The 23,110-nt window shown below is 39.3% G+C and overlaps 1 protein-coding gene across 4 annotated transcripts in view; it reads left to right on the forward strand.

Annotated features, from left to right (window-relative positions):
- The window catches only part of PTPRB (protein tyrosine phosphatase receptor type B), a 114,123-nt gene that overhangs the window by 43,240 nt on the left and 47,773 nt on the right, over positions 1–23,110 (forward strand). For all 4 annotated transcript variants that reach the window (XM_079936692.1, XM_079936693.1, XM_079936694.1 and 1 more), the window contains 7 exons: positions 1,923–2,192; positions 3,202–3,462; positions 11,867–12,133; positions 16,085–16,348; positions 20,361–20,624; positions 21,157–21,420; positions 22,214–22,477. In XM_079936692.1, coding sequence (XP_079792818.1) covers positions 1,923–2,192; positions 3,202–3,462; positions 11,867–12,133; positions 16,085–16,348; positions 20,361–20,624; positions 21,157–21,420; positions 22,214–22,477 — 1,854 coding nt within the window. The remainder of the gene's footprint in view (positions 1–1,922; positions 2,193–3,201; positions 3,463–11,866; positions 12,134–16,084; positions 16,349–20,360; positions 20,625–21,156; positions 21,421–22,213; positions 22,478–23,110) is intronic.

Raw genomic sequence — 23,110 nt, forward strand, 5'->3', positions numbered from 1 at the left:
TTTAAGCAAATGTATTTGGATTGATGCCCTGTGCTATTTCATGTCACACCACTTAAGTAGCATAAATGAATTAGCATTGATACTAATGAATAAAACATTTCTGATCAACTCTTATAATGAAGGCCAGTTAGCACTTACCCATATTTCCCATAAATTATTTTATTTATGTCACCAAACATTTATCCAGTGCCTTCTTCCTGTAAATTACCATATTATGAGCTTTGAGAGTTATTAAGACGGCAGAGTTCAGCACACTACACCCTTCAGCCAAATATGGCCTGTGACCTGTTTTTGTATAGCCCCAAACTAAGGGTGGTTTTTACATTTTTAAAGAGTTTTTTAAAAAAGAAAGAAAACGAAAGAAAAATATGACGCAGAGACCATATGTGGCCCAAGAAGCCTGAAATATTTACTTTGCCGACCCTCGATTTTAAGGAAGTTACATTTTAATCACACAAATGTAGAATACACACACACACACACACACACACACAATAAAATACACACACACACACAAAATAAAAATATTATATTTTAATAATGGTAATGATATTTCCATGGAGCAGGCACTGACTAAACAGTTTACACCATTATTTCATTCAGTTCTCACCAAAATCACAAGAGAGGTCCTGATATTATCACCAGTTTATAGATAATTCGAAGAGGTCAAATAACATGTCCATAGTCATCCAGCCAATAAGTGGTGGGGTTTAAACCAGACTGTCCTATTCCAGAGTCCATTGTCTGTGCTATTGGAGATCCCAAGTAAGAGCCATATATATGGTCAGAAAGAAAAGAGAAACAAACTCTCTTTCAGAAGATCAGTAAAGACTTCTGGGAGGAAATGGCCTTTAACTGGTACTTTAAAAATATGAAGCTCTTGGCAAGTTGAGAGGGAAAAGAGGGAAGGGCATTTGAGGTGGAAGGAATAACACAAGCAAAGGCACCGAGGCGGAAGAGACCAGGAGACTTACAGGTCTACAGAACGCGAAACTGGAGGCCAGCATTCAAGAGTGGGGAACGAGGGAGGGGGGCTGCAGGGAGTAGTCAGAGTGAAGACTGGCAGGATATGGGGTCTGATTTGGGAGGGCTACAAACACCACACCAAGGACTTGATGTTTTATTCTGTAGTTAATGGAGAAACCTTAAATGTTTTTGAGCAAAGGATAATAAAATCAGAGTTGTATTGCAAGATTAATCTTTTCCGTTGGAAGAGAGGCATGTTTTGTGACCACACATCCAGGGTCTCTTCTAAAAGATGCCACATTCATCACTGTCACCATCATTATAAGCAACATCAGTATTGTCTCTAGGGCTGGTATGCAATCAGAAAAACACAGCGTTTGTATCACTAGGTTATTAACACTGTTACAGAAGATCACATTACTGATATATTACTAAAATGATTTTAACATGCATTTCTCGAGTGTCCAATGGCTCCAGAATGCTCATTTGCAATTCACAAACATCAGGAGGGGATAGAAATGGGGGTTTTGTTTTGTTTTTCAATATCTTTATTGGGGTATAATTGCTTTACAATGGTGTGTTCGTTTCTGCTGTATAACAAAGTGTATCAGCTATACATATACATATATACCCATATCTCCTCCCTCTTGCGTCTCCCTCACTCCCTCCCTATCCCACCCCTCTAGGTGGACACAAAGCAGAGCTGATCTCCCTGTGCTATGCGGCTGCTTCCCACTAGCTATCTAGTTTACATTTGGTAGTGTATATATGTCCATGCCACTCGCTCACTTCGTCCCAGCTTACCCTTCCCCCTTCCTGCGTCCTCAAGGCCATTCGATAGAAATGTTTTGAATTGCAGCTATTAGGTCTCTTATCTACTGTTGCCCATGAAAAGTGAATGAGCATCCTTACTTTTGGATTTTAGTATCTCCTTTTGACATCATTTCACTGTTTAGTTCCAGAGGAAGTTGGAGACCTGGAGGCAAACAGCAATGGTTCTACAAGGTCCCTGGTGGTGAGCTGGTCGCCCCCTGCTGGAGACTGGGAGCAGTACCGTATCCTGCTCTTGAATGATTCTTCGGTGCTGCTCAACACCACCGTGGGAAAGGAGGAAACACACTACGTCATACGTGATGTGGGGCTCATACCGGGAAGACAGTATGAGGTCGAAGTCACTGTTGAGAGCGGAAATCTGAAGAATTCTAAGCGTTGCCATGGCAGGACAGGTAAGCAAATATCAAGGTGTTAATGACTGATGGAACCTTAATTCGGTCCTTCTTCAAAGTAACCCAGGTAACCGTCAATGTCATACCCCAGGGTTCCCTGTATTTGAGACATTATAGACTGACAAACTGAAATAGGTTGGTAATGTTTAATTTTGTCAAATTAGAGTATTAGAAATCACTTCCACTAGTAGGTTCATTGTTTTTTAAAAGAAAGACCTTTCTAACACCAAAAGAACAGGAAGGAAACAATCTGAGAGAATCCTCCCCACAAAGTAGATAGTTGATAACATTTTGCTGGTGATCAGTGTTAGAGAACCACTGCCGTGACCCACTGTTGACTAATGGGGGATTTTCAGGTACCAAGGAAGAGTTGTTAAAGTGGAGAGGAATATATTCAGATTCTAGGGCAGAGGAGAGGGAGGCTACTGAGACATGAGTTTTGGTATTCTTGCTGTCACCATTATACTGTAATTCCTTGGGCAAGTCACAACCTCTCTGAGTCCATTTCCTCAACTTTCAAATAAGAGAGTTGACCTACTAAACTCAACATTTCTATGAAAATCCCTGTGACATGGAATGCTGCATACTTGGAGTGAAATTCAAATATGTTCTCTTTTAGTCTTGCCTGATAATAAGGAAATAACTACACTGACGCAATGTTCTTAGAAGAACGTCAAAGAAATGGACCAAGAAACATCTTTAGCTTGCCCTCTGTGTCTTCCAGTTATCTCTTCATTTTCCAAATATTAATATCTGCTGGACGATGATCAAAAATAAATGACCCAGTAAAGTATTTTCCAAGAGTATTCTTTTGGGTCCTTATTTCTGGTTATGTTACACGAACAAAGTTTTTTTGTGATTAGCTTTTTTTCCCTAAATGCTCAGAAGCATTCAGAAGAGAAATGCTCAACTAGAACACTCCTGTGGATGGAAGAGAAAAGATCTCTAAAGAATACTGGAGTGTATCCAAGTTGATCAATGACCCGAATGTCCATTGCTTTTTCCCCAGTCCCCCTGGCCGTCCTTCAGCTTCGTGTCAAACACGCTAATGAAACCTCACTGGGTGTCATGTGGCAGACCCCTGCAGCAGAATGGGAGAAATACATCATTTCACTAATCGACAGAGACCTTTTACTCATCCACAAGTTGCTCCCCAAAGATGCCAAAGAATTCACTTTTACTGACCTGGTGCCTGGACGAAAATACATAGCTACAGTCAGCAGTATTAGTGGAGACCTAAAAAATTCATCTTCAACCAAAGGAAGAACAGGTAACATTTTTTATAAATTTTAGGCTTTAAAAGTATCCTGTCTGCTGAATTGTCTAACATTCAACTTATAAATGTTCATTAAAGGCTGTTCTGTACTGGGCATTGTATACATTTTTTTTTTCATGTTTTCCATGTATTTGATCTCTGGGCTATAGTCTGGATAATTTCCTCAGCTCTTAGTTTTAGTTCATTAGTTCTATCTAATCTATCTTTCTTTAATTCTATCTAATCTATTTTAAAATCCACCCACTGAGTTTTAAAATTTAATTGTTATGTTCTTCACTGTTAAACATATTCTTTTGTTCTCTTCCAAATATGTTTAGTATTCTGTTGCTCTTTCCATTCTCCTCCTTTATCGCTATAAGCAAATTAATGATTTTTATTTTCATTCTGTCTGATCAGTATAATATCTGAAATATTCAGGAGTTCAGTGCTGTTGTTTACTGAGTTTTCTGCCTTTTGCTCATGGTGCTTCCTGCCTTAAATGTTTGTGATGTTTTATTCTAAACTCATATACCTTGGGATTTTATTCTGTGGGAATTCTTTGGGGCCTTTCTTGAAGGTGGGTTTCAGAAAGAATTTTCTTTTCACTTGATTCTTTCAGGTGCACAGGATTTCTATCAACCCAGACCTATTTCAATCTAAATTGTCAACTTGCGGTTTTTTTGATCACCCAGGGTTTTATGAATTTGGGTTGCAAACTCATTGAAGTTGTCCTGACATTATGAATTCTCAGTGGAAATTTTTTCTTCTCCACCTAGTATTAAGGAGGCTGCAGTATATGGGGAATAGAGAGGAAATATTTATTTCACTTACGCTTAGAATATAAAGTTTCAGGATCCAACATTTTGCAGAGTCACCTATGAGGTTCCTCACCCTGGGAAAGTCCTATTCATAGCTCTTGCAAAGCTATAAAATCAAAGCTTAAATTTATGTTTGAAAGATGCCCTCATGGTGACAGTCTGCTTCAGTGATCCAGTTACCTCTCTGTCACTTTCTTACAGGTCTCTGAGAATTCCTTACATTCTTGACGACTCATTCATGCATTTACATTTTTATGTTTTATCCAACATGTGCAGTTGCGTGTATTGGGGGGATTTTCATGGTTTGTGCCAGCAATGAAAGTCCAAGGCATTATTTTAGACTTAAGATCATTTTCATTATTCCCACCACTCATATTGCTGTGTCATATGGTAAGTGAACGTTTAACTTTGTAAGGAACTACCAAGCTGCTTTCCAGAGTGGTTGTAAAATTTTACATTCCCACCAGCAATGTATGATATTTCCAGTTCCTCCGTATTCTCAGCAACACTTGGTATTTTCAGTTTGTTTGGTTTTTTAAGTTTGAGCCATTCTAATAAATGTGTAGAGGTATCTCATGTGATTTTAATTTGCCTTTTCTCAGTGACTAATGGTTTCAAGCATTTTTTTCATATGCTTATTTACCATCCACTTATCTTCTATATTTTCAAATGTTTTGCCCATTTTTTAATAGGGTTCTTTGTTTCTTATCATTGAGTTTTGAGAATTTTTATTCCAGAGTAAGTCCTTTGTCAAAAATTTGTGTTGAAATGTTTTCTCTCAGTCTATGACTTATCTTTTTATTTTATTGAAGTATAGTTGATTTACAGTATTATATTAGTTTCAGGTGTACAGCATTGTGATTCAGCATTTCTATGGAATATACTCCATTAAAAGTTATTATAAGATAATGGCTATAATTCCCTATGTTATACAATATATCCTTGTTGCTTACCTATTTTATATGTAGTAGTTTGTATCTCTTAATCCCATACCCCTAATTTACCTCTCTACCCTTTCCTCATCCCTTTGGTAACCACTAGTTTGTCCTCTATATCTGTGAGTCTGTTTCTGTTTTGCACACACACTCATTTGTATTATTTTTTAGATTCCACATATAAGTGATATCATACAGTATTTGTCTTTCTCCGTCTGACTTATTTCACTAAGCATAATATTCTCTAGGTACATCCACATTGCTGCAAATGGCAGAATTTCATTCTTTTACATGGCTGAGTAATATTGCATTGTGTATATATACCACATTTTCTTTTTTTTGTTGTTTTTTAACAATGGCATGGACTTGGACTGCATTCATTAACAGTATTTTCAAAGGTAAATTGTCTTTTATTTTTTAAATAAATTTATTTATTTTACTTATTTATTTTTGGCTGCTTTGGGCCTTCATTGCTGCACCTGGGCTTTCTGTAGTTGCAGTGAGTGGAAGCTACTCTTCATTGCACTGCATGTGCTTCTCATTGTGGTGGCTTCTCTTGTTGTGGAGCACGGCTCTACGCGTGCGAGCTTCAGTAGTTGTAGCACACGGGCTCAGTAGTTGTGGCTCGTGGGCTCTAGAGTGCAGGCTCAGTAGTTGTGGTGCACGGGCTTAGTTGCTCTGTGGCATACGGGATCTTCCCCGACCAGGAATCGAACCTGTGTCCCCTGCACTGGCAGGTGGATTCTTAACCACTGCACCACCAGGGAAGTCCTTATACCACATTTTCTTTATCCATTCGTCTGTTGATGGGCACTTGGGCTGCTTCCATATCTTGGCTATTGTAAATAGTGCTGCTATGAATATTGGGGTGCATGTATGTTTTCAAATTAGTGTTTTCATTTTTTCCAGATATATACCCAGGAGTGGAATTACTGGGAGTAATGGAATTACTGGGAGTAATATGGGAGTTCTATTTTTAGTTTTTTTTGTTTTTTTTTTTTGCGGTATGCAGGCCTCTCACCGTTGTGGCCTCTCCCGTTGCGGAGCACAGGCTCCGGATGCGCAGACTCCGCGGCCATGGCCCACGGGCCCAGCCGCTCCGCGGCATGTGGGATCTTCCCAGACCAGGTCATGAACCCGTGTCCCCTGCATCGGCAGGCAGACTCTCAACCACTGTGCCACCAGGGAAGCCCTATTTTTAGTTTTTTGAGGAACCTCCATACTGTTTTCCATAGTGGCCGCACCAATTCACATTCCCACCAACAGTGCATGAGGGTTCACTTTTCTTCCCATCCTCCCAATATTTGTTATCTGTAGACTTTTTGATGATAGCCATTCTGACAGCTGTGAGGTGGTAGCTCATTGTGGTTTTGATTTGCATTTCTCTAATAACTAACAATGTTGAGAATCTTTTCATGTGCCTGTTAGCCCCCTGTATGTCTTCTTTGGAAAAAATTCAGGTATTCTGCCCATTTTTTGATTGGGTTGTTTGGTTTTTTATACTGAGTTATACGAGCTGTTTATATATTTTGGATATTAACCCCTTGTCAGTCATATCGTTTGCAAATATCTTTTCCCATTCTATAGGTTTGGCTTTTTGTCAGTGATTTCCCTCGCTGTGCAAAAGCTTTTACGTTTAATTAGGTCTCATTTGTTTATTTTTGCTTTTATTTCTTTTGCATTAGGAGACAAATCCAAAAACAATATTGCTAGGATTTATGTCAAAGAGTGTTCTGCCTATGTTCTGTTCTAGGAGCTTTATGATTTCCAGTCTTACATTTGGGTCTTTAATCAATTTTGAGTTCATTTTTGTATATGGTGTGAGGAAATGTTCTAATCTCATTGTTGTACATGTAGCTGTCCAGTTTTCCCGCACCACTTGCTGAAAAGACTGTCTTTTCTCCAATGCGTATTCTTGCCTCCTTTGCCATAGATTAAATAACCATAGGTGTGTGGGTTTATTTCCAGGCTCTCTATCCTGTTCCGTTGATCTATGTGTCTGTTTTTGTGTCAGTATCATACTGTTTTGATTACTGTAGCTTTGTAGTATAATCTGAAGTCTGGGCATATGATAGTTCCAGCTTTGTTCTTTTTTCTCAAGATTGCTTTGACAATTCACAGTCTTTTGTGATTCCATGTGAATTTTAAGATTATTTGTTCTAGTTCTGTGAAAAATGACATGGGTATTTTGATAAGGATTAAATCTATAGATTACTTTGGGTAGTATGACCATTTTAACAATATTAATTCTTCCAATCCAAGAGCATGGAATGTCTTTCCATTTCTTTGTATCGTCTTCAGTTTATTTCATCAATGTTTTTATAGTTTTCAGAGTTTATACTTCACCTCCTTGGTTAAGTTTATTCCTAGATATTTTATCCTTTTTGATTTGTGGTTATCATGGGATTCACATATGCTGACCTACAATTATATCTACTTGTTTTAAACTGGTAGTCATTTAAGTTCAAACACATTCTAAAAGACCTACATTTTTTACTCTCCTCCCCCACGTTTTGTGGTTTTGATGCCATATTTTACATCTTCTGCTTATCCCTTAACTGTATAGTGTTATTATAGTTGTTTTTACAATTTTTTGTCTTTTAACGTATGTACTGTCTTATTTAAGTAGTTGATCCTCCATCATTATTATATATTTGCCTTTCCTAGTGAGATTTTTCCCTTTCATTTAGATTCTTACTTCTTTTCTATTTAGAGAAGACCCTTCAACATTTCTTTTAGGGTAGATTTAGTATTGATGAACTCTTAGTTTTTACTTGTCTGAGAAGTTCTTTATCTCTACTTCTATTCTAAATGATAATCTTGCTGGGTGGAGTATCCTAGGTTGCAGGTTTTTCCCTTTCAGCACTTGAATATATCATGCCACTCCCTTCTGGCCTGGAATATTTCTGCAGAGAAATCAGCTGATAGCCTTATGGGGATTCCCCTGTATATGACTCTTTGTTTTTCTCTTGTTGCCTTTAGAATTCTCTCTTTAGCTTTTGCCACTTTAATTATGATATGTGGTGTGGCTTTACTTGGGTTTGTCTTGTTTGGGACCCCCTGCACTTCCTGAACCTGGATATCTGTTTCCTCCTTCAAGTTTGGGAAGTTTTCAGCCATAATTTCATCAAATACATTTTCAGTCCTCTTCTCTCTCTCTTCTCTGGGATCCCTATAATGCAAATGTGGTACACTTAATGTTATCCCAGAGATCGCTTAAATTGCTTTCATTTTTAAAATTTGTTTTTCTTTCTGCTATTCTGATTGGGTGATTTACATTATTCTATCTTCCAGATCACTTATGTACCACTTAGTCTGCTCTTCATTCCTTCTAGTACGTTTATTTTAGTTCAGCTATTGAGTTATTCATTTCTGATTGGATCTTTTTTATATCTTCTGGTTCCTTGTTAAAATGTTCACTGTTTAGATAAATTCTTTTCCCTAATTCAGTTAACATTTTTATTACCAATGTTTTTAATCCTTTACCTGGTAAATTGTTTATTTCTGTTTCATTATTTATTTTTTTAGGGGGTTTTGTTTGCTCTCTCAATTAAGAGTAGTTCCTCTGCTTTTTCATTTTGCTTATCTCTGCCTCTATGAATTTAGGTGAAACAGTTACCTATTGTGGTCTTAAAGGGGTGTTCTTATGTGGGAGCCTCCCTATACGGGCTGTGTTCGCCCAGTGTCTTTGGTGAGAGAGCTGGATTTGACATGAATGCAAGTTACATCTTTCTTCAGGTTGTTGTTTTAGGGTGATAGCTGGCAGCTGTCACCTTGGTAGAGGTTGCGCTGGAGGTGGAGGGGCTAGAGCTGGTGCCAGGTGTGAGGTGGGACTTCCTGTCTGTTCAGTGGCCATCATTGCCCTGTCAGGGGTGGGGTCTGATCCCAAGTTGCTGGGCAGAAACCCTGAGGATCAGTCTCGAGCTGACTTTGTTCACTTTAAGTGTGTGTTTTTCCCTCTCCCAGCACCGGGACCTTTACCCCAGAGGAGGGGAGTGCTGAAGCAAGTGGGGCCTGTGTGCAGACAGAGTTCCAATGTGCTGCCCGTGTAGGTGTCTATGGCTCCACTCAGGTGCAGCCTCTGGTGCAGGTCCCCTTTGTCTCTCCCAGCTGATCACTACTGCCTGCATCCGCTGCCCCCACCCTGTCACGGAAATGCTCCACAGGGCAGGTGGGACCCATGTGAGCTCTACGTGTATCCGTAGGTTAGCTGTGGTGGAGTGGCCACCCCGTCAGAGATCTGGGTAGTCTGAGGCACTGCTTGAGTAAGCACCAAGTATAGTCGTGCTGCCCCACCCAGCCTCCACCCCGGGGTGGAGCTGCTCCCTGTCACCTCTGGGTCCCACAGTCAAGTTTCTTCCCCAGCCGTGGCTGCCCCAGTTCCAGTGCCACATTGTGGCATGAAGTGAGTGGGGTCGGAATGTTTGCTTGGCTTGGGCTGGTACGTGTGCCAGGTGGTCATGGGAAACTCGGCAGCCACTAGAGCAGACCTTTCTCTGCTCTGCCTTGGGGGTTAGCCAGCATGTGTGTGCCCCTCATGAGTGGAGTCCAGACTTCCTCAGCTCTTCTCTTTGTCCCAGCAGTTCTCCAACCAGCTAAGGGGGCTTGTCTCCTCATGTAGGACACCAGGACTGAGATGCCCAAAGTTGGTTTAACCTGCTCACTCCCCAGGTTGAGTGTCCACCAATGTCATCTCCTTGTCCTCTGAGTCCCCTCTGAGGGGCACAGGTCCTGACCCAATCACTTCTGTTCCCTTCCTACCCTATTATGTGTGTATCTTTCTTACAGTCTTGGTTGTACAGGAGTATTTTTGCCAGTTACCAATTAGTTTTCAGTGATAATTACTCCACATGTAGATATATTTTTGGTGACAGGGAGGTGAGCTCCCTGTCCTCTTACTCCACCATCTTGATCTCCTTCCCTGGCTTGTCTTTTCATTAATTTATTAGTATATCTTGCAGAATATAAGTTTTTAATTTTGATGTCAATTTACCAGTTTTTTCTTTCATGAATCATGCTTTTGGTGTCATACGTAAGAAACCTTTGTCTAACACAAGGTCACCAAAATTTTCTCCTAGAAGTTTCATAGTTTTAGGTTGTAAATTTAGGTGTATAATCAATTTTGAGTTAATTTTTATATATGTGTGAGTTATGGGGGGAAGTTTATTTCTTTGCTTATGCACATCTAATAATTCCAGTCCTATTTGTTGAAAAGACTCTCCCTTCTCCACTGAATTGCCCTTGCATCTCTATAAAAAAAAAAATCAATCGATTATATATGTGTTTGGTCTATTTCTGGACCTTCAAGTCTGTTCCATCAGTCTATGTGTCTACTTTTTTGCCAGTATCACACTGTCTTCATTACTGTAGCTTTCTAGAAGTTTTGAAATCAGATGATGTTAGTCCTCCAACTTTATTCTTCTTTTTCAAAACTGTTTTGGCATATTAATTCCTTTGCTTTCCATATGAAATTTAGAATTGGAATTGAATCTTTTGATCCGTGTACAGTAATGTATTTTAATAAGTATGTTTGTACCTAAATCCACAAGTCAGTGATTTCTGAGAAGGGTTGTGCAAGGTTCCACTCCCTTTGATTATCATAATTCTGGGAAGAGGCACAAAGGAGATGTATGTTGATCAAGTGCCAACTTCAAGATCTGTGTAAAAGATTTGTCAATGGACAGGTTAAAAATCACAGTAGTTGTTAATTAGGTAAAGGGCACAGGCTCACAGGTGAGACAAATCAGGCTTTGGACGCCAGAATGACAATTTGTTCGCACTGTTGTATAGGCTAAGTTACTTACATTATGATCCTTGGTTTCCTCCTCTGTAAAGGGAATTTAAAAAATCAACTCTATAGAGTTTTGAATGAGTAACCAATAATATAACATCTGTAAAGCATAGAGTCCATAACTGGCACATAACAGGCAATCAGTTGTTATCATTTTCATTACCATTATTATTATTATATAACACTATAACATATAGCATTGTAGCATTTTCATGTGTAAGAATAGTCCTCTTGAGAATGTGCCAATAAAGAATTACCAGTCTCCTAGACTACAATCTAATCATCAGGTTAGAGGGATTTCCCAATACCACCCCATAACAACCATTAGCTCCAGTAGATCATGTGGCTTTGAGTTCTCACGGGGTAGGGACAGATAAAATAACATTAAGTAAGCAGTCTTCAAAAATAGCAGCGTTTTATGTATCTGCCAATCCCATACTCCTAATTTATCCCTCCCTCTCCTTCCCCTTTGGTAACCATAAGTTTGCTTTCTATGTCTGTGAGTCTGTTTCTGTTGGTAAATAAGTTCGTTTGTATTCTTTTTTAGAATTCACATATAAGTGATATCATATAATAAGCAGCCTTTTATTATTTAAAATTTAAAAATCAAGACTACGTAATAGGCATGCATCATCTTATCCTTGGATCTGAAATAATTTTGATTTCCCATATAAGCAGCTTTTTCAGAATGGTAGAGTCTCTGTAGGGGAATAGTTCTCCATATTTCACAGGAAATAAAGCTGAGTGTCTATATCAAAAAATATATATTTTTTTAGCATTTTCAAGACTGTCTCCATTTTTTACTCATTTTTGTTACACTTCCTTAGGGTGACGAAATATCATCTGTTTTTTCTTCCCTGTCTACTCTGTTTTAGTGCCTGCCCAAGTGACCGGTTTGCATGTGGCCAACCAAGGGACAACAAGCAGTCTCTTCACTAACTGGACCCAAGCATTGGGAGACATAGACTTCTACCAAGTCTTACTGATCCATGAAAACGTGGTCATCAAAAATGAAAGTGTCTCCAGTGAGACCAGCAGATACAGCTTCCACTCCCTCAAATCGGGCAGCCTCTACTCCATGGTGGTAACCACAGTAAGCGGAGGAATCTCTTCCCGACAAGTGGTGGTGGAGGGAAGGACAGGTAAGAAGAGTGTGACCTACGGCGATCTGAGCACGTGGAACCTCCAGGGTATATCCTAGGTGTTTTAAAACATCCTAAAGACAGACCCAACTCTGATCTTCCTAAAAGCCAAGTTTCAGTGCTATCCAGACAGTACATGTTGATCTCCCAGGAATGGAAATTGGATGATGGGTGAGAGTAGGAGAGAATGAATTCTAAATTTTCTAAAATCTCCAATACATGTGTCAGAACTCCTAGAAAACCCTTTGCGATGACATGATAGTCATCTGCTACCTAAGCTTATTCCTTCATCTAGCTGATTTTCTTTGAAATATTTATGTCTGATTAAGGTAAACAAGTCATGAACTTTTTAAAAAAAGTATCTTCCATTCTCTTTCATATTCTTGGTTTCAAGACAGAAAAAAAAATGATCTCCAACTTCCATGGTCAAAAGTTAAGCTAATAGGGCTTCCCTGGTGGCACAGTGGTTGAGAGTCTGCCTGCCGATGCAGGGGACACGGGTTCGTGCCCCGGTCCGGGAAGATCCCACATGCCGCGGAGCGGCTGGGCCCGTGAGCCATGGCCACTGAGCCTGCGCATCCGGAGCCTGTGCTCCGCAACGGGAGAGGCCACAACAGTGAGAGGCCCGCGTACCACAAAACAAAAAAAAACCAAAAACAAACAAACAAAAAAAGTTAAGCTAATAAAATTACCCAATCCCATATATTTTCACAAGCAACATTAAACAGTGCTTAATACTGTACGCCACCTAAACAATGTTCCTTGACCTTAAAGAGCTCATAGTCGAATAGGGCAGAGAGCTAAGTAATCAAATAAATGTCATGTGGTCATATGTGTCAGGCAGAGGTGCAGCACCAGAGAAGGGAATACAATTTTCTATACAACACAAAGAAAGAACATAAACAAACAATATAAAATGTATGTTCCAGTTTCTTAGAAAGATATACAATTAAATAAATCCAATAGAAGCTTTAATAATTATTAGTGAATTCAGGTCAGTGACTTTGCCCGTTTAATTTCATATGATTATGTTAAGTTGGATGTCAGTCTCCTCCCTCTATATTTCCAATGCTCAGATTCTGAGTATCAGCGTCAGGTATCCATAGATATATCCTTTTGAAAATCATGAATCTCACCTGCTTAATGAACCCAAGGACCATTAACTTCATTAATTCTCCCAAAAGAGCAACTAAGTCATTGAAAAGATATTTTATAGCCTAGGTAGAAATTCACTGATGTCTGCCCATTTCTGTCATTCTGTGGCAACTGATACTGTTGCCTGTGTTCTTCCTGATACCTTCCTTCTTCTCTTTTAATGGTTCTTGGCACCATCCATCAATGTAGCATAATTGGGGGTGAGGGACTGAAAAGCTTAGTTGGGGAATCAAGAGGCCTAGATTCTGGTCCTAGCTCTGCCATTCACTTATCTATCTAAGCCTTCATTTTCTCTTCCATCCCCAGTAAGTCACCCCAACACCGGGTATCAGAGTGGGGAAGGAGAAATAACAAGTTGAGGAGAGGAGTTGAAAAGGATCTTGCATCCATCTCCCAGTGACTTGCAGTTGTATTAGTCAGATTAGGCTGACTTATTTCCTGCTTATACAACTGTACAATGTGGGTGTTCCTGATGGGACAACTCTATTGGTTGGTTCTTCTCTAAGCAGTAATTAAGGGACCCAGGCTCCTACCATCTGTGGTTCTTCCTTCCTCTAGGTTCTCAGAGGTCTCTCCATTTCTTCAGAGAATGGAGGTTATGGGGAGGCGGAAGACTACTAAAGCTGGAAGTAAACACATCACTTCCACCCACATTCCATTAACGGGAACACAGTTGTATGACTACACCTAACTGCAGGGGCGGCTGGGAAATACAGTCTAGCTGTGTGTCCAAGAGGAAAAGGAAATGGTTTTGTGAGCAAGTAATCAGATGCCGCCACACAGGTTAATTCCCAACTTAAAATACCACAAGGACTCTCCAGCGTATGGTGCTATACTAAAATAGTTTGATATCTGAGATCACTTGATAAGTGGGACTTGTAATTATTTTTATACCTATATTTTAATGACAACAGAGGTATCAATATTTGACCATTATATAACAGAAGTATGCAAAAACGAGACAAGAAATTCTTTGAAGAATGATAATAAAGTCTTAAGGAGAGGACAAGATATGAATAAATATAAACATCAGTTATTTTATTCAAACACATTGAGTGCAGACATTATCATGAGAAAAGAGAAAAATGGGATATTACTATAGAAGCACAATAACTAGAGATTTTGAAAGGTGCCTCAATTAGTAAATTCTGTACATGGTAGATTGTAAAAAAATTCAATGGCTAAAACCTAGATAATCATTACCATCTACTCAAATTACTGAAGTATTAGTCAAGGTTGAAATAATTCACTTATATTTCCACAGAGTTGAAACATATATATAAACCCTCCCAGCTTAGATAAGGTGGCAAAATATCTAAAATTGAAGATATCAGATGTGCTTAACAAATCTAATTCTAACTTGAGAAAATGCTCATTCTAAAGAAAAAATATTATATCTTTTTTTAAACATGAATTTATATTTTTGGTGAAACTTTTAATAATTATATCTTTTCTAATAAAATGTTAATAGTTGCAAATATTCCCAGCAGTTTTGAAAAACAAGCATAGTTATTCTGAGAACAACCAAGGGATATACAGATGGTTTGATGGACGAAAGAAGGACAGGGGAAAAAAAAGGACGGAAGGCATCAATACATAAATAGAATGGCTAAAAGCTCAATGTTATATCTGGGAAATGTCCATATGCGTGGAACAGCATTAGCAGAATTATTTAGTAGAGTGCTGTTTATAATTTTGGTGATGGATAAGTGCTTGTAAATGCACAGAAGACTTTGGGGATTAAACCGCAAAGTCAGAGCATATTAGATGAGAAGGATTCTCAGAGGTCATCTAGCCGAATCCCGTCCGTTATATGTGATGTAGGGATATTGACAATTATATGAAAATATATAGCTGAAGTCAGTCAACCAATGATGAAAACAGTAGCGCAGTTCATATATACTATATATTTTATTCTTATATTCACTACTGACAGTACTATTTGTCATGCATTTATTTCTAATACATGGAACAACTATTATTCAATACCATGATTCTTAATTTGCAGACTGTACTTCTAGGCAGGGAACTCTTTACAGTCATCCACATCTTTTCCATTTTTGTGTACTTGGAAAATAGTTAGTTCTTAGTAAATGCTTGTGACGCTAAAACCCCAACTGAGAGAAGCACATAATTATGGTGGACATCAGAAAGGCCATTATTGCCACAGCATGTCTTTCTGCCCTCAAGTCCGGTCTCCAGACTTATTGCTTCCAGGATAGGCGTTTAGGTTTATTTCTCACCACTAGAGGGCAGGAAATGCTTTGCGAAGGGAAATACAACCCCTTCACCTGTGTAAATGATTAGACTCCCCAGGAATAAATAAATTAATCACAAGAAGGTCGAAGCTATCCCAATGTCTAAGACTTTTAGAAAAGCTATTGCACTCTTCACCTTTCCCCTCAAAAACCTTTCTTTATTGATGGGTTTGGTTCAAGCTCTTTCATTTAGATAGTTAATGTCTGTTCCCTTTCCTACATAGGGGACTTCCTGACACGTTCACATAAAAAACCCTCCACTTAAAATACTTTACAAACAACCACACCATAAAAATGCAGTAGCAGCATCCTTGTATTTAAGAGGCATCCAAAAGACTTCCTTGGATTTTTATCTTGGTTAATCTTATGATGTAAGAACTCTCAGCTTCCAGAAGCTACAGTGAAATCGTCACCCTTCCTTGACCTCATAGGTAATCAGATCTCCTGAGTCCACACTGTTTTTGCCCACCGCAATAGATGACTCAGACTTTTGACTGTGCCTTTCTTTTTTAAATTTTCTCCCCCTGTTAAATCCCAGTCCCTTCCAGTGTGAGTGGAGTAAGGGTGAACAACTCTGGTCGCAATGACTACCTCAGTATATCCTGGCTGCCTGCTCCTGGAGACGTGGATAACTACGTGGTGACACTCTCCCACGATGGCAGGGTGGTTCAGTCCCTCGTGATTGCCAAGTCTGTCAGCGAATGTTCCTTCAGCTCCCTCACCCCGGGTCGCCTCTACAATGTGACCATAACGACGAGGAGTGGCAAGTATGAAAATCACTCCTTCGGCCAAGAGCGGACAGGTGAGGATCTCAGGAGGTTCAGGCTCTATGAGAGCCAGCCGGCTATGTGGTTCAGGGCATCACAGATCTGCAGCAATTCTGTAATGAGGGGATTAAAGACCGTTGAGATCACATTATTATGGCGTCTTCATATTTTCACGCAAGAAGTTCCTTATGTGAGTAGATGTTACCTTTAAAGTAAGATGAACACCATTTTCGTGGCTAGAATTCATAGTATATTCAAATACAGTAACAGGTATTTCTGTTTAGGGTTGCTAGACCCTGGCTCTATGGATGTTCACTTATTTAATCCTTATAAAGTCCTTATTGAGGTAGTTGTGGTTATTATTCCCATTTTACAGATTCTGATAAGAATCTGAGAAAACCATTCACTCTCTTTCCAAAGAAATGCACATACCTGCCCTATCCCCAACAAGTTCACGGACAATTTGGGGGTTACTGCTTTCCTAAAGTCTACCCACGAAGCACTGGGTGAAAACCAAGGCTCAGGGTAACTTGTCCAACTGTTTAACTTGTTAAACAGCCGGTGCACTTCAGATCCTGGATTTGAACCCAGTTCTGAATGACTCCAGAGCCTACAAAGCTCTCTGTCCTGAAATCCTTCCTGAAATGTCTGTTGGTCAAGACCACTGTTCATCCTTTTTCACACAAGGTGAAGATGTGAACCTTTATAATTCTGGGACTAAGAGCAAACTCTTAGCAAAGGCTTTGAAGGCCTGGTTGGTCTTCGATGTGCTGGAAAGAGCTAAGTTTAGACAACTACTGTTTTCCCAATATACTTATGCTTCCTGGGGTTTACATCTGAGATTTCTGCTTAAGGTGAGGTTAATATTTTATCAAATCTTTCCTGCTGATCTATGGTTTGATATTTGCATTTTAAAATGTCAGTTTTTCCATGAGAATCTGGGACAACTGACACCATCCAGTGCCCCAGCACAGGGTCTGGAGCCTAGTAGGCTCTAGAGTCATTCATTGAGTAATGAATGTTTGGTAAATGAATAATCAGAAATCACCTAGATCAGGGTTTTTCACCCAGTGCTTCGTGGGTAGACCTTAGGAAAGTAGTAACCCCCAAATTGTCCGTGAACTTGTTGGGGATGGGGCAGGTATGTGCATTTCTTTGGAAAGAGAGTGAATGGCTTTTATCAGATTCTCATAGTTTCTGTGACCTCAGAAAGTTAAGAACCACTGATTTACATTGTTACAGCATGCTAGCATTGAAAGTGTCCTTAGAATGATCTAATCCCGGGCTTCCCTGGTGGCGCAGTGGTTGGGAGTCCGCCTGCCAATGCAGGGAACATGGGTTCGTGCCCCGGTCCGGGAGGATCCCACATGCCGCGGAGTGGCTGGGCCCGTGAGCCATGGCCGCTGAGCCTGCGCGTCTGGAGCCTGTGCTCCGCAACGGGAGAGGCCACAACAGTGAGAGGTCCGCATACCGCAAAAAAAAAAAAAAAAAAGAATGATCTAATCCCATCTCATTTGAGTTAAAGTCCCAGAGAGAAACTGTGGCTTCTCCAAGGTCACACGGTTGAGCAGTAGCCAACTCCAGGGCTGTTTCCACTACGTCATGCTCTCCCTGAAAGCACTAGTCAGGGATATAAAGAGATAGTCCCTACCCTCAAATTATTACGTATTGTGCTGATAAGCGCGATACTGACTGAGATCTGATTTTTATTTACAAAGCAGCCTTATGTCAGTGTCTTCTGTTGATTAATTTGGAGCCTAAAAATTGCCAGCAATTAAAGGATATGTCATCCAGCCACTAGCCCCTTGCTGCCCCTTGGTGTCAATTCATGAGTGTTTCCTATTCACATGACCTTCATATTGCAAGGCCTTGTGCTAGGATTGATTTTAAATGCAAGAAGAGTGATCCTTTATTCAAAGCACCCTTTTGATGCTTTACCAACGTGAACTTGGATTTGGCACGTGACTAATCAAGGCAAACCACTGCCCCTGACAAGTCAGTTTAACTGGAGAGTCGTGTCTGAGTTGTTGCCTTGTTGATTTTGGCTGATTGTCTCAATGCCGTCTACATTTCGGGTGAAAGTGTCAATATTTCTAATTCCGTATCACATCATCTCACCATACAGCAAGGCAAGTCCCACAAATTACCCGCAGTTCTACCTGGAGAGCCCCTTACTGACTTAGCATGGTATTCGGTCTGGTTTTTCTTCCTGCTTTGCCTTCAGTAAATTGCCTGGATCGTTGACCTTTCTTAGCCCATACTTACAGTGTCACTTCAGAATTTCTTCTGTACGAGTCTGTGATGACTAAATTCTAGCAACACTCTGATTGGTTCCAGATAAATATCTTGAAAAAAAGCACACCTGCCCTTGCTCCATATCTGTGGTGAGATATATTCCAGTACAAAAACCAGCACACATAAGCCAACAAAGGATAGTAATGCAACTTGTAGGTGTTAAGAAGCTTCATGAAAAATGTAGCTTAGATACCAAAATATTGAAATTTCTGGGTCATTTCATGCTTTGGAAGAAAGTGGAAGAGAAAACTTGGACATAGGCATGGCATGTGGTCAGAGCAGAAATCCCTTAACATAAACCAGACACAGACAGAGGCTACCCAATCCAGAGAACATGCTAGTATTAAGATAGAAATTTAGGGCCCTGGATCTGATTGAGTTCATACTTCTTTTCAATGCTCCTTCTCATTAATATTTATAAAATCCAGTTATAGCCAAATAGTAATGAATCGAGGGCCTACTTTTGAATTAAAATACAGCCCCAAATGAAAAATTAGAATATGCTTAATATCATGCTCAAAATACAGAATTGCCTTATTTTACTGTGTTCCTGTTAACAAGCACTGATTGATTGATTGATCAACTGAGAAAAAACCCATGGGTGCACAGATTGGTTTGTTCGTTTGTTTATATGTTTATGGGGAATGTCAGGTGCACAAAGTTGGATTAATCATAATTCTTGGTTCAGGATCCTGTGCGTCAGTTGCCCCTGCTATTTGTTTTTATGGCATTTAATGAAATTTAGACATTTAGTTAATAATTTTTAGTAATTTAATATGTACTTGAGAAACCACTAGCCAAAATAAAAGCTAGGGACTTGATAATAATCTATATCAGATCATGTATTTCACACCTCACTGGTCCATCCCAAAGTAACCATCATCTTCACTCTTATTTTTCTCTCTTGCCTTCCATCCTGCAGTTTTATTATTTATGTAATCCTAAAATTATATTTTTAAAATTTTAGTTGTTTTAATACAAAAAAAGGTATTTTTTATGCAGTATGTAATCTTTGGGGACTAAGATTTTTCACTTAGTATTATCTTGATAAGATTCATCCATATTTTGTGTTTTGATATTAAGGGCGAAATCCATATTTTTGTGTTTTGAGTTAAGAAAAATTGTGACTGCTGTATAGTATTTCACTGTGTTTATATACCATTTCATTCATCCAATCTCCTGTAGATGGGCATCCTCTCTCACACTTGGTTTTATCAAGTTTTTAGTTTTGCCAACCAAATGGATGTAAAATGGTATTGTGCCACGGCCCTGACTTGCATTTCCCTTGATCACCAACGACGTTGAACATCTTTTCATGTATTAGTTACCATATGTGTTTCCTCATCTTCCATTTTTCTTTTGGATTGTGTATACTCTTCTTGGTAACTTAGTGTCATATCTTGAGTCACCAAGGTATGCTGGAATTGTTAATATCATTGCCATCATTCATATTAATCATCAGTTATTATGTTTAATGCTCCGTTTTGTACATGACACTTTGTGTAGGCTAAGAACAGGATTAGAATTAATTCATCAGGTCTGTAAAAAGATCCATTTAATCAGTCCAAACTGATTAAACTGATAACAGTCTTTCCCCTCCAGAAATTTGTGATCTGAAGGTCTAAGATTTTTCTTTTAAATGCACACAGTAAAAATCTACTCACTTTCCTTTATCGTCCCGTGTTGTCATCTGTGATCAATTGCTCCCTCAGAACCATTAAATCCCTAGCTGTTTTCTGTTCTCTTTTGCAGTGCCTGACAAGGTCCAGGGAGTTAGTATCAGCAACTCAGCCAGGAGCGACTATTTAAAGGTATCCTGGGTACATGCCACTGGAGACTTTGATCACTATGAAGTCACCATTAAAAACAAAAACAACTTCATTCAGACGAAAAGCATTCCCAAGTCTGAAAACGAGTGTATATTTGTTAAGCTAGTCCCTGGACGGTTGTACAGTGTCACTGTTACTACAAAAAGTGGACAATATGAAGCCAGTGAACAAGGGAATGGAAGAACAAGTAAGTGGAAAGATTGCAAAATTTGGTAGTTGGTTGGGACTTGAAGGTCATCGAGTAAATAATTTATCTGAACCTTGAATTTTCTCTGCTTACTGATCAGTAAATTACATTCCCAGTTAGTCTCAGTTGGAGCCAACATCGTTCAGCCAAGCCATGGCCTGTAATTACAGAATATTTATTGGCAGATGAAAGCAAGCATAGTGGGGTAGCAGGAACACCAAGTTTCTCATTTTTCTTCCCTGTCCTCCTGCATTGTGGCATTTAAAGTTCTAGATGTCTTGTTTTATCCTAGGATTGAGATCAAAACTCATTTTACAATTATATTCTACCAATACTTAGCATGTAAGATTTATGCCAGAAAAAAAATTACAATTGTAATAGTTGCTTCCAATTTTTCTTGTTTAATTATGCATGAAGTAGCTGAAGTGGTTTATTCGGGAAAGGGAGATGTTTGCCAGTTCTGTGAATGTGATTCATAAATTATTGTGTAGTAAACTCTGATCAGTCACTTCCCTGAAATGTCTTCTCATAGTCCCGGAGGCTGTTAAGGATCTCACATTGCACAACAGGAGCACTGAGGACCTTCAGGTGACATGGACACGAGCTGATGGGGACGTCGACCAGTATGAGATCCAACTGCTCTTCAACGATATGAAAGTATTTCCTCCTTTTCACCTTGTCAATACCGCAACTGAGTATCGATTCACCTCCCTCACACCAGGGCGTCAGTATAAAATGCTTGTCTTGACGATCAGTGGAGATGTACAGCAGTCAGCCTTCATTGAGGGCTTCACAGGTAATTGGAAATCTGGCTCTAGAACCTGACTAGATACTGTGGTGTATTTAGCATGTTGGGTAGCCAGGCGTTTTGGTTGAGGATTTAAAGGGCTAAGGGGTTGGGGGGTGGCAAGAAGGGAGAAGGTTATCTTGATAGTGACAATAATGTTGTCCGAGCTGGTTTAGCAAAACTAAAGTATGATGTAGGGGGAGAAAAAAAAGCTTTCTGAAAAATAACATTGAATTGATATAAATAGCTGTTGCCTGTGAGGCTTACAGATTAAATATAAATAACCTGATTGGTTGGTTGGATAGTCCTTCTTTGGAACTCTATTAGGAGTGTTGCTATAATAGTTAACATTTATTAAGAGTTTACTGTGAACTAGACACACAGCCAAGTACTTTATATGTACATTTTGTTCAGTCCTAACAATTTCGTGGGCTGGTCGCTATTATTATCATTGCTGTTTCTCGGATAAGGAAACTGAAACTTACAAGGGTTAAGCAGTTTGCCTATAGTCCCACAACTAGTAGATAAGAAAACCAAGATTTGGACCAAGTCAATCTAGTTAGCGCCCACTATATAACTGGCATTCTTCATTTCCACTCACTGGCCTTGATGTCCCTCTAAACTTCCCCCATCAACTTCAGCTCAAGCAGAAAAGTCAGAGAAAAATGGTAGATCGATACCAATATTTTTCATATGTATTTTTTCAGTAGATGCCAAAAGGTAGGAAGCACGAAACTTTTAGTTGAAAATTTCCACAGTTCATTCTCTAAGTGATGGTTTTTAAATTTATTCTCTTTTTTAGTTCCTAGTGTTGTCAAAAATATTCACGTTTCTCCCAACGGGGCGACAGATAGCCTGACGGTGAACTGGACTCCAGGTGGAGGGGACGTGGATTCCTACACGGTGTCAGCGTTCAGGCAGAATCAAAAGGTTGAGTCTCAGACCGTCCCCAAGCTTGTCTCTGAGCACACGTTCCACAGGCTGGAGGCTGGGGAGCAGTACCGGATCGTGATCACCTCGGTCAGCGGGTCCCAGAAGAACCAGGTAGATGCGCTCGGGCGTACAGGTAAGCGTCCCCCTGGAGAAGGGCCAAATAGTTCTCCATAAAGGGACGATGGATGGGCTTGGCCACTCACAAATGGAAAATACCCAAATTCAAAACCACTAAGTTCGTACAATTCAATGTGGTTTCAAGAGCCTTTCTCATATTTTTTTTCTTTGCATTTTTGTTTCTGAATAGAGTGATTCAAAAACAAATGAAAGGTAATTAGAAACGAAATCATGTGAATAGATTTTTATACTTGCTAAGGGATATAGTAGTTGATTCTCTAACTCTGCGTGTTTCAAAGTTTTACCCCTGTCTCAAAATTCTTTAAAGAAAAACACACCTATGCCATCTACTTCATTTGTGATGAATTAATAATGTATCTATTTATTTATATTAATATCACTATTCACATAGTACTTTCAAAACAAACATAAGCTATCAGCACCACTATAAATGCCAGGCATTTAAAATGATCTTTAACCATACTACAAGGTAGAGATCATTATCTTCAATTTATAGATGAGGAAAGTAAGGCTTAGAAAGTTTATAAAACATTATCAAGGATACATGTAATAAGACCTAGAGCTATAATTCAAATCTAGGTCTGTCTGGCTCCAAGCGTCATGCTCTCTCTACTGTGATACAATATGT

The sequence above is a fragment of the Stenella coeruleoalba genome (genome assembly GCF_951394435.1).
Source record: "Stenella coeruleoalba genome assembly, chromosome: 11".
Lineage (NCBI taxonomy): Eukaryota > Metazoa > Chordata > Mammalia > Artiodactyla > Delphinidae > Stenella > Stenella coeruleoalba.